Below are 19153 nucleotides of genomic sequence, written 5' to 3'. Positions count from 1 at the left end.
GGAGCATCAATTTGAATCAAAGTTGCCACTCTATGTTGATAATTTATATTTTAAAATTTCAACAAAGGTGAGTATTATGGAAGTGAATGCAATATTTACATTTGGAATACTTTGGTAAAACCATCCAAGATATATTTGCTTAAGCTAGGACTATATATATGATAGTTAAGTCCATTCTCATGCATGAATGAATTTTTTTTGCCTTTTCTAAATGAAACTTATAAGAGCAAATATAAATCTTAAACATGATTTATTCATACCTTCCTCAGTTAATCTTATGACACAAAGAAAGAATAATTATTATATATATGTCAGAATGTATGCAACTGGAAAATAAGTTTACATAAAACTTCTGAATTTTAAAGAAAAGATGAACTGGTTTACAATATAAATGGTAATCATAACTGTGGTAAGGGTATAACATCTTAAAAGAAAAACGCTGGAAACAAAATTATTTAGATTTTATTTTCTAATTTTGGGAACTGTAACTAATAATGGTGTTATCGTAGAAATTTGAAGAAAGTAACACATCTCTATTATTTAGGTGTCCCTGGCAACCTTGTGTGTCTATTTCTTACTGGATGAAGGAAACATTTTAACAGCCACTAAAGTGTTCACATCAATGTCTTTGTTTAATATTTTAAGGATTCCTCTGTTTGAGTTACCAACTGTGATCTCAACTGTGGTCCAGGTACATACAGAATACCTTAAACTGGGAGTCTATGGTTTGGGACATTTTATTTTTTGTCTTTTTACTTTTATTTTATTTCACTTTATGTGGTTGTTTAACACTGCATTCAAAATTAGTTTTCCTGAATTAATGAGTAATAGAGAACATTATAGAATAAAAAGGAATCATGTCTTGCTTGCTTGTGCTTTTTTTCCATCAAAGTGACTTTTAAATACTTCAATATGTTATTTTATTTTCTTGTTAAGTGTTAGGTTCTCTACTTAGCATTTTTAAAGCTGGTGTTAGGCACTACGCCATCATAGGATTCATTTCCTGTTTCCAATGGAAAAGTTATAATTAGGTGCTTTGTATGAAACTGAATAGAATGTTTTCCCAGGGTTCAGCAGCATTTCATCTATACTGAATGAATAAGAGGGAGAAAAGCACATTGATAATATCAGTCAGCCAACAAGCCATGTGTGAGATGTTTGGGTCTGCCTGCTTTTAGTTGTAATCTGCAGTTCCTGGAGGCTGTTTAGATACTAGATACAAAGAGTAGATGGATGCTAAAGCCACAGGAAACCCAGAAAAGTTCCTTGATCCTTTTGCCCTGAGATTTATGGTTACATTTTTTGGATATCAGGTTTGGCCATCCTCCATTCAATTATTTTCCTCAAGTCTGGATTCATAAACAAAGTTTCATAAACAATATTTGCTTATTGGAATCATCCTTTAATTTAAGAACTTTACTCTTTAAAAAATATTACTTGAATAGGAGTAACATAATTGAATAGTAAAAACCAATTAAGTCATTTTTGTTACATCACATCTTTTTCATGTTATTTTTCTTAAAATAACCAACAGAGGGCATAGAAGAACCGCTGATGTGATGCTTTTAGCATTTGATTTCAAAGCACGCTTCTCATAAAGAAAACGTCAGTTCTTAGAGTAACAGTTTTGTTCTAGTTTTGCAGTTAGAATCTAGCTAAAGGTCCAATATCAAAGCCTTTTTCAATTGCTAGCAGTACTGTGCTACCTTCATTTAAGGAGACCATTTTTCCAAAATGGAAAAACAGAAAAAGCTAGCTGTATATTCTGATTTGACACACTTGGTAAACAAACCACAGCCCAATTACATCTTATGTGTTAACGATACAAGTCCCCTAACACAAAGTAAATAAAAATGTACTAGAAATTTTATGTAAGTCAGTTTTCAGAAAACAATGTAATTTTATTTCTCCTAATGTAGCTAAACATTTTATAGCTATTTTACTACATTACAATTTCCTATTTTACTATAATTGAATATTATTATTGTCAACATTATAGTTTTGTTTATAATCAGTAGTAGAATTCACTCACCAATCTTAAAGTTGCTTTTAAAACCTTATTTTTCTATGTCACAAGGAAACATTACCTCACACCTCTTAGGATGGCTATTATCAAAAAGTCAAAGAATAACAAGTGTTGGCAAGGATGTCAAGAGAAGGGAACCCTTGTATACTGTTGATAGGAACATAAATTGGTACATCCGTTATGGAAAACAGTATGGAAGTTCCTCAAAAAATTCAAAATAGAACTACCATATGAGATAGAAATCCCACTTATGGGAAAATATCCAAGGGAAATAAAATTATTATGTTGAAAAGATATATGCACTACCATGTTCATTACAGCATTATCAGGAGCCAAGACATAGAAACAACCTAAGTGGCTATCGGCAGAAAAATTGATTAAAAAAAATATACAAACAATATAATAGTATTCAACATGGCAGAATATTATACTAAGTGAAATAAACTAGGCACAAAGAGACAAATACTCTATTATCTCACTTATATGTGAAACCTAAAAAAGTCTAACTTATGGAAGCAGAGTGAAGAAAAGTGCTTATTAGGGCTCAAGGGTGACATTGGGGTGGGGTGGGGTGAATGAGATGTCAATCAAAGATTACAAACTTCCAGTTATAAGATGAATATGTTCTGGAGACCTAACGTACAGCATGATAACTATGGTTAATGATAGTGTATTGTATACTTGAAAATTGCTAAGACAGTAGATGGCAGGTATTCATATACACAGGAAAATAATGGTGTCTACAGGAGGTGATACATAATCTAATTAGCTGGATTGTGGTAATCATTTCAAAATGTGCATGTGTATAAAAATCATGTCATATACTTTAAAAATGTATAATTTTTCTCAATTATACCTCAAAGAAGTTGGGAAAAAATCAATCTTTCTGTAATTATTAAGAGTTTTTACGGCTTTTCTAGAATAATAAATAGGATTTTCATTTCTTTTTCTCATACCTTTCAGCATAGATGACATTAGTTTTGATCTTTGATTCTTGAACCTGCCCTTCGTCTTTAGGAATGAATGTATTTATAGCATTAAATCAATTCAAACTATGCTTGATATATTTATCTCAATATCTTTAATCTGAATAAAAATTCTACTCAGGCTGTAAAACATAATAAACATTTTTTAGTTTAAGTTCTACTTGAACCCCAGATAAATTCCATCTGTGCTTATTTTGATAGACAAAGATATCCCTGGGGCGTTTGGAAGACTTTCTCAACACTGAGGAGCTTCTTCCTCAAAATATTGAAACAAACTATATAGGAGGTCAGCACTTCCTCTTTGCATTCATTACTTATTTGACTTCTGGGTTGAAGGTAATTGGTTTAAAATGCATCACTGTATATTTTTTTCTTCCTTAGATCATGCTATTGAGTTTACAGATGCTTCTTTCTCCTGGGATAAAACAGGAATGCCAGTTCTAAGAGAGTAAGTCATGGTTTGGAGAATTTTTTTAATGTTAATATTGGGTTCTAAAATGCTCTGTATTTTTATTTCTTAGAGGTTTTTAATAAGATCAATATACTGAAATTAATAAGACTTTTAACCTCTCACTTCACCTTTCATTTTCATGGTGATCTTGCTGTCCTTTTTTCTATTATTTCTTCTATCTGCAGCACTTTATTGTTCATTTGTTTGCATTTTGGAAGGGTAGGTATTTGTAGAAAAAGGTGAAAAGTGACGATTTCAGGGATGATGCTAAGTGCTGCACACAGTGACTTATCTAGGAATAGATTTTTAAAACAACCATAAAAAGAATCTCCTATATTGTCTCCCTTTCTTCTCATGCAGCTTGAACATAAAGATCCCAGAAGGAGCTTTAGTGGCTGTTGTAGGGCAAGTTGGGTCTGGAAAATCATCCATGCTTTCTGCCATTCTGGGGGAAATGGAGAAACTTACCGGAGTAGTCCAAAGAAAGGTAAAATAAAAAATACATTCTTTCAACATCTTCTAATGTAACAAGCTATAGCCAACTTGTCATTAGTATCAATAAGAATTTATCAAGCTGAATTGAAGATGCAAGCATTTAATGGGCATTTCCAGTTTATAACACACATTTCAATTTCCATAGAAATTGATTAACTATGGGTGGATTAATAACAGAATTCTGTTCTCCAAATACTTCAGCAAATCATTTATAAATGCTTATGGTAATTGTTTGATGATATTAACTGAATTGCAACCAATTATAGAGAAATGAATGTGATTTATATTGTAATTTGATTAGGTTTCTATTTATTATTCAGCAAGTTCCCTAAGTAATTACAGCCATTTCATTTCTAAGAAGTCTTGTAGCCACTCTCAGGTAGGTTCTTTGACCAAAAAGAAACTTCAGAAAAATACACTTATTAATAACTTACATTTAAGATTCAGCATTAGGACCATAAAGAGATCTACTCTTGATTAATTGTTCTATTCTTAAAGGTCAATAAGAATTGAACAAGTTCTTAATCAGCTCTCTCTTTTTGAAACAGTAGACTACCCAATGAACTTTTCCTTAGATGTAATCAACCTTTAGGTAAAACACTAAGTAGCCCAATCTTTCCTTCTTACCTGTGACAAGATGAACAAGCTCTATGTATCTGAGATCAGCATCTCTTCACTGTCTTATTTTTTCTTTCCTCTCTGGGAAAAATCAACTCTAACTCCTTTTATTTTTCCTCACATATTTCTTTCTACCTTTATATCTTTCCTGATTCCAGTCCTTTGGTGACTATTTTTTGTTATTCTTTTTTATCTCGGCATGACTGTTACCTAGTCTAGGGCCAAATATGATTCCTGCGACTTTTTCTGATAAGATTGCACTTAATGAACACCACTGTTTTTAAACCTTAAGTATACTATCTTTGTAGCACTATGCTGTTTGTAGCAATTGCAATTAGTCATTTCTCTGCAGTTCAGGATAGCTGTACCTTTTACTTGGGTGTACATTACAAACATAATAAGTGTCATATTAATTTCATTTTTATTTAGTTTTTGCAGCTATTTTCACTAAGCAATTACTGAGCCCATGCTATGTGCCTAGCACTTTCTGCCAGAGAAGTAAACGTGAATAAGATATGCCCCTCTTCTTTCAAAGGTCGTAGTGTAGTGAAGGAAATACCATAATCAATGATAAAAAGGTCTAAATCAGATATGAAAAATGAATTGAGGCATAAAAAACAACAAATTCTGCTTCAAAGAGTTTGAAAAAGAATCCAAAAGGAGGTCGCCCTTTATTTTATATTGAAAAATAATTAGAAATTGATAAAGATAAAAATAATGTCAATTCTAGATTTCACTTAATTCATTAATAATAGTAATAAGCTGAAAAGGCTGGGGTGATAATTGCATAGGATAATGTGCAAAGACCTAGCCTAGCTCCCCTCTATGAATATATATGATGATCACATCTTTATTATGACTATTGAGGATCTCATAATAAGATTTAAGGATTATTTCTAATATCTTTGAATGTTAATTAAGAAGGTGTTCATAGCAATGAAAGAAACTGTAATAATGCCATTATTAGTGGTAAAGCAGAGAGGATATTCTTTGTTTATTTTAAATTACTGATGCCCAAGAAAAAATATATTATCTGTTTTTATAACTGGTCATTGGCCTTCAGGAAGCTTTTGGCCTGGATCAATGGCAGGATTTGAAGTATCACATTCTGAATTATTTCCCTAAATATTTTTTATTCAGAATTTATATCATCCTGATTATCTCTATTGAAGTAAAATTAACATTATAGTGGCATTTTCAAAGTGCTTTTGTGTGCACTTTCTATTTTTCGGTTTTTCAGATGATTACTTTTTTGAGGCATATTTTAATCCACAATGTTCAAACTCTAAAACTGCCTATTGTCGCTAAACTTTCTCTATAGACTCCCTACTCTTTTCAGTGTCAAAAGCTCACACCAGGCACCGTTCATGAAAAGGAGTCAATGTTCAGTGTTCTGTGGCAGAAACACCAGAGATTTGGAGACCATTTTTGAATTCACGAAACTTCTATTATAGTTTCATTATTAAGAATGAAACAAAATGTTTTCATTTGTATGTGAAAGGAAATAATAAAAGCAAACATTTACATCTCTATGAAAATTGTAGTTTCTGTTTTCTCATGTTCTTCAGTCTCTTCTCCTTTGTTTTTCATCCTCTGCACTGCTCCACTTGCTTAATACATAGCAAGTATTCAAAATATCGACCACTCACATGCTGATTTAATATGCAATTCAAAGCAAAGTTTAGATTATTCACTTCACAAGGCAATTTGAGAACAATTCCTTTTGTGTTCAAGATCAGGTCAGATCAGAATTATATTGTTTTTGATCAACAGCCATTCTGTGTCTTACATATGCAACAAAGAAGAATTACAAGTTAATCTTTGACCTTTAAAGTAGTAGGTAGAAATCAAAAGGCTAATAATGGTTGCACATGTGTGTATATCAGAAAGTACTTTAAGTGTCTGGTATTGTTATAGAGTGCGGAGTACTTAAAATACTGAATCAGTGTTTGAATTGAGTCCATGGGGTGGATTGAAAGGTAGGCCACTAATGCAAATACTGTGGGTTCTTTTTCTAGAAAAGAAGGGTGAGTTGAGAAGATATTTTATGCAGCAGACTGTCATATATTTAAAAATCATTTCAAGGTATAAAATCATAAAACATAAATTTGGGAGCAGTGGTTAATGTATAATACACGGAGATTTGCCACCTAGATCCTCCTACTAGTTAGGACTTCTACAAGTCCCAGCTGTGGGATTCTGAACAGTAAGTCATCTCCTTCAAGGTTGGCCTGGACTTCAGATAGTGGCCTGTCCCAGGGTCCCACTTTTGCTCAGCCTGACTTGGGACAGCTGTGATGACCAATTCTCTTCCATGGCTCTCCGGAGGATTGGCCAAAGCTTTCTTGGTTCTGCATCACATTGGCATATGTGGCTTCTCCCTCTGCCTAATCTTCCCTCCTCCTTTCCTTCCACAGGGGTTGATCCCAAACAACTTGGACCCCAAAATCTGATTCAGTGTTACAGACTGAATTGTGTTCCCCCAAAATTCATATGTTGAAGTTCTAACTCCCAGTACCTCAGAATGTGACTGTATTTGGACACAGGGTCTTTAAAGAGCTAGTTAAGTTAAAACAAGCTCATTAAGGTGGGTCCTAATTCAGTATCACTGGTGTCCTTATAAGAGGAATTAGGACACACACACACGCACACACACACACACAGGGAGAGAGAGAGACCATGTGAAACACAAGAAAATTACAATCATCAACAAGCTGAAGAGAGTGGCCTCAGTAGAAATCAACCTTGCTAACACCCGATTTCAGACATCTAGCCTCCAGAATTATGAGAATAAATTTCCATTGTTTAAGCCACCCAGTCCATGGTATGTTATTACTGCAACTCTAGCAAACTAACACACTCAGCATCTGCTTCCAGAGAATATTACTTTAGACAGATAACTTAGATAGAAGCTACAGTGAAAGTAAATAAGAAGCACAAAGTAACTCATTTGGAGGAAATTCCAGCAAAACATATAAAATATGGTGCCATGATCTATATAATTATATGTATCTATATTAAATTTTTATTTCTGTTTTCAAGCTAAAGAAGGCAAAACTATGGACTAAATATGTTCCTTTACTGTGATGCATGCAACTTCTCCTTTTCTCTAGTTAAGAATTTTTTTTAACCTCTTTCTTTTTTAGGGCTCTGTGGCTTATGTTTCTCAGCAGGCCTGGATTCAGAATTGCATTTTGCAAGAAAACATTCTTTTTGGCTCCATCATGAAGAAAGAGTTTTATGAGCAAGTATTGGAAGCCTGTGCTCTCCTTCCAGATTTGGAGCAGTTGCCAAAGGGAGATCAAACTGAGATTGGAGAAAGAGTAAGGAAACTGTAATTTATCACATAAAGAAATATAATCCCATTCAGCTGTGCTAATAAAATGTTTATGGCCTTTTTCCTGAAGTCTTGAAGAGCTATACAACTATAATTTTTAAAAATTATTATGTAATTCCTATATAAGAGATGGCGGTATTAAGGACAAGTAATTATTTACAATTGACTGTTTGGAAAAGATTAAAATCAGTCGGAAATTCTGTTGTTAGTATCCACTTAAGGGAATAAAAGCCCATTCATTAGACCATCAAACTTTTGTTTTGGTGGCTGGCACAATGCAGTTCACTTTCTAAAGAGTGACTAATACTTTTGTTTGTTCCTGTATCTCTGGTGTGCAAAGTCAAGGCTAGAACAGGAGAAAAAGAGCGCCAGTCTCCGGCAGTGGCACCCGAGTCCAGGTTCTAAAGAAGCTCTGAAAACAACACTGTTATGAATGTACCTTCTCCATGTTTGCTCATTCCTGCTTAAGTGGAACTTGTTCCCCAATCATCTCTCTTTGTTCTATTTCATTTTCATTGTGTTAGTAAATAGTCATTACCCTGCTCAGTGTTTTGGATTTAAAAAGACATATATATATATAAAATATATATATATAAATATATATATATCATATATATAAATATATATATATATATCATATATATATATATATCATGAGCCGAAGTATGAACCCCAAGAGATTATCTCCAACCCCTGGCTAAAATCTGCATTAATTAAACATGAATGCAAAAGTAGCCTCTGCCTGCAATTCATGTGTGCTCTAAAGATAAATAAATAATCCTTACTCAGTGCTTTGAATCTCTGAAAAGTGTGAGCATAACATTGTTAGACATTTTTACACCTGCCCTCATGTTATCTAATAAGCCCATTATAGAAATTAATACAAGAAATATATAACAAAATTGTAGAATGTAGAAATATATAAAATCCAGGATGAGCCAGAATTCACCTTGTAGCTAGAATTACTTCATTTATAATCTATAACTTTACAGATGTATTTTCTCAATAGTTTTAAATAGATTTATTTTTTCCAACCCTTGGATTTCTTCTTGCATCTTCACCATCTCTAAGCAAAATGATTCCATAGCTAAAAGGCAGACATGTGAATTCTTCTTCAAACTTGTTAACACATGTTGAACAAGATGCTGATAAACCCAATCTCTAAAAATATGAAATATCTGATATTTTGTAACTATAAAAAATCTTAAACAGGGAAACAAATCCAAACTAAGAAGTATAGATTTAATATAGGCATTAAATGCTATTGCCATTTATAATATCTTATTTTTATGATTAAATTTATCCCAATCTGCATTTGAACTTTACACATGCAATTGAATATTTCAAAAGGAAATCTGTTTACAGGTGCTTAAGAGACAATAAAGACAATTACTGTAGACTTTTCGCCTACCTGTATTCATCTTTTCTTTTGGCGTTCTTCATTTGACCACATTTATTAATTTTTATATGCTCTTTTTCCGCTATGGGGTACACAGTGGTGAGTGAGAGATCTACCACTCTGCCTTCAAGAGATTTGCAGTCTGGTGCACCTCTGCCAATAATATTCATCAGTTGTCTTTATCAATATTTATTAATCACCTAGTGTTAGACACCGGGTGTCGAGAACACAAGGATTAACTAGGTAGGGGCTTATAGGCTAGTGAGAGAGACTGAGATAAATATTGCCAATTCTAGCAATGGGATGAATACACAAAGTGCAGCAAGACAGGCAGGGAGAGAATGAATCACTGCACTTGGGATACCTAATGGAAGTTGCCTTCAGAGGACATTTCAGTGTGAGTAGCCCTTAAGTTAAAACAGAAGGATGTAGTCTCCCAAGCAGAGTGAATAGCCTCTTCCCAGTAGGAAAGACCAGGTTAGTCTGCTTGGCAAACCACAGTCACCTGAAGGCAACATTGGGAGAGTGGTGAAGAGATGAGTTAACGCTGGAATATAAGCATCTTAGATTTAAACGAAAGAATTTGTTGTTTTTGCTGTTGCTCATGAGTGATGAAAAGAGGGAGCTGTGGATATCCAAGGTTTTTGTGCAAGATGATGACATAATTACAGAAAAAGTGATGACAAGGTAGAGGGATGAATTGGAAAGAAGAGTAACTGCATGATAATAGCTAATGTTGATTGTATCCACACTCAGTGTTGAATTTTTCCTAAAATTTTTACTCTAATCTTATTGAATGCTCCCAACAAACATAAAACTTAGGTGCTATTATAAGCATATGCACACACACATATTACATTCCTTTATGTGTGTGTATATGCGTGTGTGGGAGGAGGGCGTATAATGCCTATCCCCCTTGCTAAAATGTGACCTCCTCGTGAGACTCTGTTTCACTCATCTTTGAATCCCAAGCACTAGCGTAGTATTCAAAATATAGTCATACCCAGAAGATATTTGCTGAGTAGGAGAAGGATGAAAAATGCAAAGAGGCAATGGCATTTTATAATTACAGATCATTGCCTAAGTTATGTGCTGCACTGAGAGCTTTTAAACCAGATCTGTAAACCCTAAATATAAAATAAGTAAAGTAAATTGGGCCTGGCTCCATAATTCTTCATACATGGTTGTACATGTCAACTTTAATTCTCACATGGACATGATGAACATTCCCTATTCTTGCTTCTTAGAGTTGTACTTTTGCCAACAAGACTTGTGCTAATCTTTCTACAGGAGAAAATAGGACATGTTGATTACTTCTTTGGTAATTTAGTTATTATTTTCAATTTCCTATGTGTCATTTTAAAAATAATCACTGATGTCAGTATATGGTTGGCAGCCAAAAGTCTTATTTAATATTCCACAGGCACGACTTTTCAGAGTTAGAGATTCAGAAATTCTTTTCTCCTTAATTGTTAGCATCCTCTTTCAAGAGTAAGCAGTTAAGAGAAAGTAGATATATCTGTTAATTTGTGCAAGTTAGTAACACTAGGAAATGGGATGGTGCTAGGCCTAGAAAGCCGTGGATAAAGAAAGGTTGGAGCGTTCATCTTGGGTTGCTATCTATCCATGCTATAAAAGAGCATTTGGATGTAACTGCACGTGCTTTGAGATGTATAAGCATTTCCTCTCATCTTGTTTTTCTCCTGCTCCATTTTCAGGGTGTGAATATAAGTGGGGGCCAGCAACATCGAGTAAGCCTGGCTAGAGCTGTCTACAGTGGAGCCGACATCTACCTCCTGGATGACCCCTTGTCTGCTGTTGATGTTCATGTTGGAAAGCAGCTTTTTGAAAAAGTGATAGGGTCCTTGGGCCTTTTGAAAAATAAGGTAGACATAGTTTCATTTATGCTTTCTTGTGGGGCCGGGGATCTGCCTAGCACTGTGCCTAAAATTCCATTTATTTTGTTTATTTGTTTCAGCAAAGTAGTCACATTTCACATGAAAAAATGGGCTGCTTAGATTGCAGTTTCACAGACAAATTTCCATGTGTAAATATTAAAGTTTCACTTACAAGTTTACTCTGGTGACCATTTATGTGAGGTTATCTCTTCATCTAATACCATATCCTAAGGGGATTTATGTGCCGTAACGAATTGTTGTTGAGTTGACTCAAGTGATTTTTAAAATGGTATTTTGGTGCACTGCTGTTATTACAAATAGAATTATTTGCAGGCATGGTGGCTCATGCCTGTAATCCCAGCACTTTGGGAGGCTGAGGCGGGTGGATCACGAGGTCAGGAGTTCAAGACCAGCCTGGCTAAGATAGTGAAGCCCCGTCTCTACTAAAAATAGAAAAATTAGCTGGGCGTGATGGTGGGTGCCTGTAATCCCAGCTACTTGAGAGGCTGAGGCAGAGAATTGCTTGAACCTGGGAGGGGGAGTTTGCAGTGAGCTGAGATTGTGCCACTGCACTCCAGCCTGGGCGAGAGAGCAAGACTCCATCTCAAAAAAAAAAAAAAAAAAAGAATTATTTTATTGCTTATATAAAGTGTAAAATTTGGTATTATGGACATAGCAATCATAGCGATTCAACTGTTTTTTAAAGGGCCAAGAAGATGAAAATTAGTATTTACAAGTACATGCCATATTTTGCAGTATAAATTAGTTCATTTATCCCTATTTCACATATAAAGGAGCTCAGGGCTCACAATGACTTGATATAGGTTGCTCAACTTAAGAACAATAGAGATTTTTTAAAGTATGTCTGACTCCAAAATCACATTCATTTGTTTATAATATGTGTTTATGGAATTATTAATATAGAGAACTCTGAAAAATATATGTATAAAATTATAAAATATATGTCTCAGTAAAAATAAACATCTTTATATATTGACATAAACCCAAGATTAAAAATGTCACACTTAATTGTACATATATGTATAAAATAATATGAATGACTTAAAAATAAAGACTATGAATTACGACTTGGATTAAACACTTTTTTGTAATGGTACTGTATATTTAAAAATAAGCAAGAATGACATTATGAAATTGTTTTGAATTTGCAATTAAATTGATTCATTTCTAATGAATGAAAAAATACCTGGACAGAAGTGTCAAAAATCACATTTACAAACTATTTTCTCATCTAGCAGCATGTCATTATTCCTTGTAAGATATATAGATGCTGCCTTAAACTGGCACCTACCAAAAATCGTACTCTAAAATAGTAAAGAAAAAAAAGTTACTGCAGCTTTTTTGAAAATGCCATTTTTTGTAACCTCTGAGATAAAACACTTTGTTTTTCAGACTCGTATTTTAGTGACACACAATCTCACACTTCTGCCACAAATGGATCTTATTGTTGTAATGGAAAGTGGCAGAATAGCTCAAATGGGAACATACCAGGAGCTGCTGTCTAAAACTAGAAATCTCACTAATTTGCACCAAGTCATCAGTGAAGAAGAAAAAGGTAAGGACACAATGAAAAATAAACTTAAGATACAGTATACCTACTCATTTTGAAAGTTCATTAATTGAGTAATTTCATACTATAAATTTTCATTCATCCTGCTGAAGTCAGGGGCAGGACACCTTCCTTTCCATAGGAAAGAAGCAAATACAATGAGACACATCAGTTAAAAATCAAACTCATTGATGATTTTTAAGAAAAGTTTTAGGTTCTCTGGGGTCTGTTTATTCATTTATGAAATAAGAAATTAGATTACTTATAAACTCTAGTCCAAGTCTAGAATATAATAACTCAAAACATTATATCTCCTTTTCAATTAAGAACAGGGAACATACATGTGAAATAAATAATAAATATTTTAAACATCTAGGTATAATATAGCACACTGAGGAAGAGAAACAAAAGAAAGAAATTGGGAAAGGCAAAAGGGATCAATGTTTGTTCAAGTTTTAAGAATTAACTATTTATTTAGGTTTATTTAACAATTTTTGTTACTCTAGCCCTAGAATATTAAATTAAGATGTATGGACATTAAAAAAAAAAAAAAAAAAAAAAAAAAAAAGAGAAGTGGTTTGATCTTTATCCAATGTGTAAGATGCAAGAATGTTTGCTATCCAGCATTATCCTAAAGTTGGGTAATGTACCATCATCTCCTTTCACAGCTGTAGGTTGTTTGTCATGTAGAGACCATCATATTTTTTCCTGTACTTTTCTGGATCATTTTCCTATACCTTTCCAGAGCAGCACAGCAAACTAACTGTAAAACCAGCTAACTCATAATTTCAAGATAAAAGAAGAAATATAGAGCTATGTTTCATTATTTTCTACATGAACTAGTAGTATCCATTAGCTTACCTGACACTTGTCCGGGATATAAAGTCCTAAAAATGTGACATCAGTTTATAACAAGATCAGTACAATTTATTATTTTAATGCTGTTAAATCCAAAACCAAAGTCCATTTTGCTGATGTTTCTCTTTGGGACCTAAGCTAACACACATTAGTTTTGTAGTACTGTTTTTTAAATTCCTTGTTTTTCCACCTTTCTCATATTACAAATATTCTATTTGCAAAATTATTTGGTGGATTGTCAGATGTGGCTGGCATCCTTAACAGAAGAAGAACTTCCTCTTTTCTTAATGTTTAGCAACTGTGGAAATGATTCCTTGCCTTCTCAGAAAGGTTAAGTAATAATTTATGCTTCTTGTGTAGAAAATAGATGTCTGGGAGTGCCTCGTAGACTAGAAGAAGCATGGAGTGTGTCATTTCTCTATCTCCGTCACTTGGGTAGCCTCATGCTAGGCAAATTACAGGCACTCGGTAGCTGTTTGTTAAAAAGATGAATCTGAAGGTGTATCCCCTCAGGAGTTAACAAGGTGCTATGGAATGCTATGAGCCAGTGTCTTTCTTGTGTGTGTGGTCATTTATTTTAAAGGTCACATGAAATATAGATTGTATGCCTTTAGAAAATATAGTTCCAAAAGTAAGCAGTGTGTAACTTTAAGCTAAATATTTAATTTGCCACGAAATATAAATTGTGTGTCTTTTGAAACCTGTGGAATTTGCTGTTGTTTAAATACCCAATTTTGGAAATAAAATTCCACCTTTTCTGTATTTGCATAACTTTTTTATGTACAAGTGCCCTCTACTGTAACAGAATAAAAGCAGTAATATTCTTGAATTTGGGCTGATAGATGTTAATAGATGTATTAATAGATGTTACCAATTCACAATCAGAGATTTGCCAGAGTTAGAAAAATGTAACTTTAACTTCTTTCTAATTACCTCAATATTTCTGTCTTTTCCATGACAATCAGAAAGGTGGAAAGTAGAGAAAATTTTTATTCCAGAAATAGAATATGTTATTAAAAATGAATATTCTGGAATTTTGATTTTTTGAATGCTGGATAAAAAATACATAAAGACTTATACTCACAATAAAAACTAGATAGCTAGATCAAGAGAGAATCTGTAAAAGGTTAGCTCTATAGAGGATGATTTCCTTAGCCACTGCAGGGAGCAACACAAAAACGGATCTTGATATCAAACACTACATTAAATAACAGCTTACATCCAGCGTGATGTCCCTGCAATGCTGCCTCCTAAACCTGGGCCAACCGAACCTCGCCCTGTACTTCATTCTTTAGTCAGTTCCCACTCTAGCCTTCCCTGCATGGCTCTCTGGCTAGGAGTGTCTTCCCCACTTCCCACTTCTTGACTATTCTAGGAACTCAGGTCCCAGAATTCTCTGCTCAAATAATGGAAGCTTGCTCCTGGGACCTGGGCTATCATTCCTCAGGTTTGTCCTTTCACGGGCAGACTTCCCTGCTGGCTTGCATCATTCTTTGGCCTGAGGATGTTTGCTCTTGCAGGTGGGAGAGTGGGCAGAGTCTGGACCTGTCAGCTGAGGTATCTGCAGATGTACAGAAATTCTGAGAGTGCAAAGTGGAGCTTGGGAGGGGGAGAAGAGGAGCAAAGGCTTTGGCTGAAACGGACTCATCAAGGACAGCCATGTCCCCAAGAGGAAGTCTCAGGAATCCAGACATTGTCATCTGATCCTTGCCTTCTAGGTGGCTCGGAAGGTGTATTTGTCAGAGAAAGTGATAGAACTTGAGTCTTTTAGTTCTATCAGTGACTTTTAAATAATTGGAAATGCAACATGTGAGCCTTTATTGCACTCTTGCTCTGGTTCCACAGATTTTAGGTACAGGTCTGTCCCTGTGGGGAATTTCTTTCTGTTATTTGCATAAATATCAAGGGAAATTAGATTCTGTTTGAGTACACTTTTGCTGAGATTTAGGGGAAAGAAATTACCTGACAGAGAGTAGGATGTAAGAGGTGTGATCACTCTGTGATCTTCCATTTATTTATTATAATTCACCCTTTTTGATCTTGAGTCTGTTCAAAAATTCCTTTAAAAGGTACACAATTCTTCAGTTTCAAAATTCTGGTTAATTTATGTGTCACTACAATGGGAGTGCAGTAGGCACACCTCATCCACAAAGGATGTTTCCAAGACCCCCAGTGGTTGAATGAAACTTTGGAGAGTACCTAACTCTGTATATACTATGCTTTTTAAAATTATGTATATGCTTATGATAAAGTTAAAGTTATAAACTAGGCACAGGAAGAGATTAAAAACAATAATTAATAATAAAATAGACCAAGATGCCAGCATTACTACTCATGCACTTTGGGGCCATCATGAAGAAAAATAAGAGTTCCTTGAACACAAGCACTTTAATACCATGACAGTTGATCGGATAACCCAAGCTCTCAAGTGACCAATGCGTGGGGAGCATCCACACAGCATGTATGTGCTAGACAAAGAGATGGTGAACTTCCCAGACAGGACAGAGCAGAACGGTGAAATATTACATCAGGCCACACAGAATAGCAAGTCATTTAAAACTTATGAACTGTTTATTTCTGGAGTTTTCTGTTAATATTTTTGGACCACGGTTGACCGTGGGTAGCTGTAACCGCAGGAAGCAAAATTGCAGGTTAGGGGGAACTAGTGTATAACCCAGCACAACATTGTGGAATAAATAGTGGACTTATTGTTAGAAATCCCGGAATCTAGTTCTCTCACTGAATCAGTCTTCATCAAACGACTTAATTCTTGTGGTTCTTCCCATTTGTGAAATACAGTGCTTCAGCTCACTCTGCTTTTCCTAGTGGCAGACATGGAACTGAACAATGTACATTATTATCTCTCCCCTGCCCCTCCAGCTGCTTATTACTCATTTCTTTTTCTTTCCTATCATTCTTACTCTCATTGCTGAAGTCAATAACAGGTAGCTTAGAAAGTAAATGGTAAAAAGTACTCTTTGCAGTGTAATTTGGGTTTGGATATATCGCATCTCTAAGATTACATCTAGCTCTAAAAAATCTAAGAGTCTTGCCTTATGGAAATGTTATATAATATAATCCAATCAGAGGCGAGAAATGGATTTGTGAAGAAAAGTATAACAAAGCTAAAGATAAATTTTACATATTTACAGATTTAGGTTAGGCTAATTCTTACACAAACTAATTATATTGATGATAGCTTGTACGTTGTGGATCGTAACGATGTCAATATATTCATAAGTTTTACGTTTACTTAATCCTCCTCCAAAACTCCAGAGGGTGCCATGGTCCTCATTTTGGAGATTTCTAAGGTCTCTTCTACAAATTCTATGCTTTTTCTGTGTTGTTTGATGAAGACTGATATGGTTATTCAGTGAGAGAACTAGATTCCAGGATTCCTAACAATAGGTTCACTATTTATTCCCCAATGTTGTGCTGACTTATACACTAGTTCCCCCTTATCTGCAATTTTGCTTCCCGCGGTTTCAGCTACCCGCGGTCAACCATGGTCCAAAAATATTAAATGAAAAACTCCAGAAATAAACAATTCATAAGCAAGACACAGAGATTAGGTGTCTTGCTTAAATTAAGACAGAAGGTAAGTGACAGAATTTGAATCCCCTGCTATCTTGCTACCGCTCTTTCATGTCAGAGAACAACTAAGCTCTTAAACATTGTATCAAGTGTGTAGGAACAAGTACATTGACTTAGTACTGACTTAATGGAAAGAGGAAAGTGGAAAGAGGGAGTGGCTCACTCTCATTTATTGATGCTTGCTTCTTCCCCAATACTTGCTCTCCTCGCTTGCCCTATCTTAAACAATTCTGTGTTTCAGGCAAGCCACTTACCCTTTCTGAGTTTTATGTTTTTCTCCTGCAAAATATAGTTAAATTTACCTATTCTCTTATCAGGTCATTTGTGAGCTCAATTTACATAATGCATGTAAAAGTAGTTTATAAATTGAAAATAAATAAATTTAAATGTTATTATTAAAGGCTATAAAGATGAGACTGTGCCTTAGAGGGACAGGCTGAAACATCTTCAAACTGAATTTGCATTCTTTGAGCCATGGAATCCCCATGTTTCATAGAGATGTTTGAGGTCAATCAGTTTCTTCCATTATGGGCTAGATGATTCCTTCTAGAAAAAAGAAAGCACAGAAATCATAGAAGAGACCTTAGAAATCTCCAAATTCAATTCTTTCTGTTTAGAGATGAGAAATCTAAAATTCAAAGAGTTCAAGTATCAGACTGTGAATAAAGACAAAAATCTGTCTAGCACTGAGGTATTTATCATCAAATTCACTAGCCCATTTACCGTCAAATTCACTAAGGTTATTTGAACCTCAGTAACTGGTAGGTCTTGGTGTATGACCTTGGTTTGTGTTTCCTGCGTAAGAGCTCGGTGCCACAGTCTTTTTATCCCTAAAATAAGGATAATAACTATAGTACCTTTCTCATAGGGATAGTTTTGAAAATTAAAAGAGATACAAAGCTCTTAGGGCAATGCCTGTCACATAGGATGCTATTATCACTGTTAGTAACACTTGCAAGACAATGACAGCTTTGGGGAATTTGCCATTGTGTTTTCTTACTAATCTTCACGAGAATCACATTTGTATAAAGGCTGCATGAAATTATGTTTCTTTTAAAGGCTAGAGTGGTTTTCTTCTTGGGAAATATTTAGCCCTTCTGTGGAAGATCTGAAATAAGTTAGCAGCCCTCTCAGAGGGACACTGAGAGAGTTAGCATCCCTTTCTCTGAGAAAAAAAATAATTTCTCTGTAGGTTTTCTCAGTAAGAAATCTCAGTTTTGCTATGATATTCCAGAACATTTTAGGACAAGCTGAAATAATGGAGAAAATACTAGGGCTCCCAGTAAACCTATGGATCTAGAACTTAAAAACCTCTCCAACTTGTGTAATCCTCCATTATACTTCTCTCTATTTTGTTTATTGTTGGCTTATAATTGTGGATATAAAAACACTGACTGTCTTTCTCTCCAGCTCATGCTCTAAAGCAAGTCAGTGCAGTCAACTCCAGAACTAGATCAAAAGACAAAATCCTGGAGCAAAAACCTAGGTGAGTATCAGGAAATGCCAGGCTCACTGGGATTATGGACTGATTAATTACTTTTTTATAGCATTTGAACAAATCCTATAAGAAGGATGCATACATTATGATGGATATAAAATGTACTTTGTGGTTTCCAATTCTAAACTACAAGTTAGATGGATGTGTCTAAATTTTTAAGTGAGATGGATGAGACTTAGTTTTGGAAACATATGTGCATTAGATTCCTTGCTATTTCTAGCCAAATTCTAGTGGTGGAAATTTAATCTGATTGCCAAAAACATCCCCATCCCATAGCATTCATAGACTCTACAGATGAGAATGTGAAAAATAGGCTTTGGACATAAACATTTCATGATGGATTGGGATGATTATCAAGACAGGATATATGACCTAGACATACAGACTCGGTATAGGACCTGAAGAACCTGCCTAGAAAATTGA

The 19153-nt window shown here is 34.6% G+C and overlaps 1 protein-coding gene across 5 annotated transcripts in view; it reads left to right on the top strand.

Moving 5' to 3' along the window:
- LOC111552989 (canalicular multispecific organic anion transporter 1-like) overlaps positions 1–19153 on the top strand; it is a 91139-nt gene that overhangs the window by 33811 nt on the left and 38175 nt on the right. For all 5 annotated transcript variants that reach the window (XM_023227503.1, XM_023227502.1, XM_023227501.1 and 2 more), the window contains 8 exons: positions 545–691; positions 3214–3298; positions 3394–3460; positions 3824–3950; positions 7723–7899; positions 11031–11198; positions 12624–12786; positions 18643–18718. In XM_023227503.1, coding sequence (XP_023083271.1) covers positions 545–691; positions 3214–3298; positions 3394–3460; positions 3824–3950; positions 7723–7899; positions 11031–11198; positions 12624–12786; positions 18643–18718 — 1010 coding nt within the window. The remainder of the gene's footprint in view (positions 1–544; positions 692–3213; positions 3299–3393; positions 3461–3823; positions 3951–7722; positions 7900–11030; positions 11199–12623; positions 12787–18642; positions 18719–19153) is intronic.

This window comes from Piliocolobus tephrosceles, chromosome 19 (genome assembly GCF_002776525.5).
Source record: "Piliocolobus tephrosceles isolate RC106 chromosome 19, ASM277652v3, whole genome shotgun sequence".
Classification (NCBI taxonomy): Eukaryota; Metazoa; Chordata; class Mammalia; order Primates; family Cercopithecidae; genus Piliocolobus; species Piliocolobus tephrosceles.
This window is presented reverse-complemented; position numbering and strand designations above follow the sequence as displayed.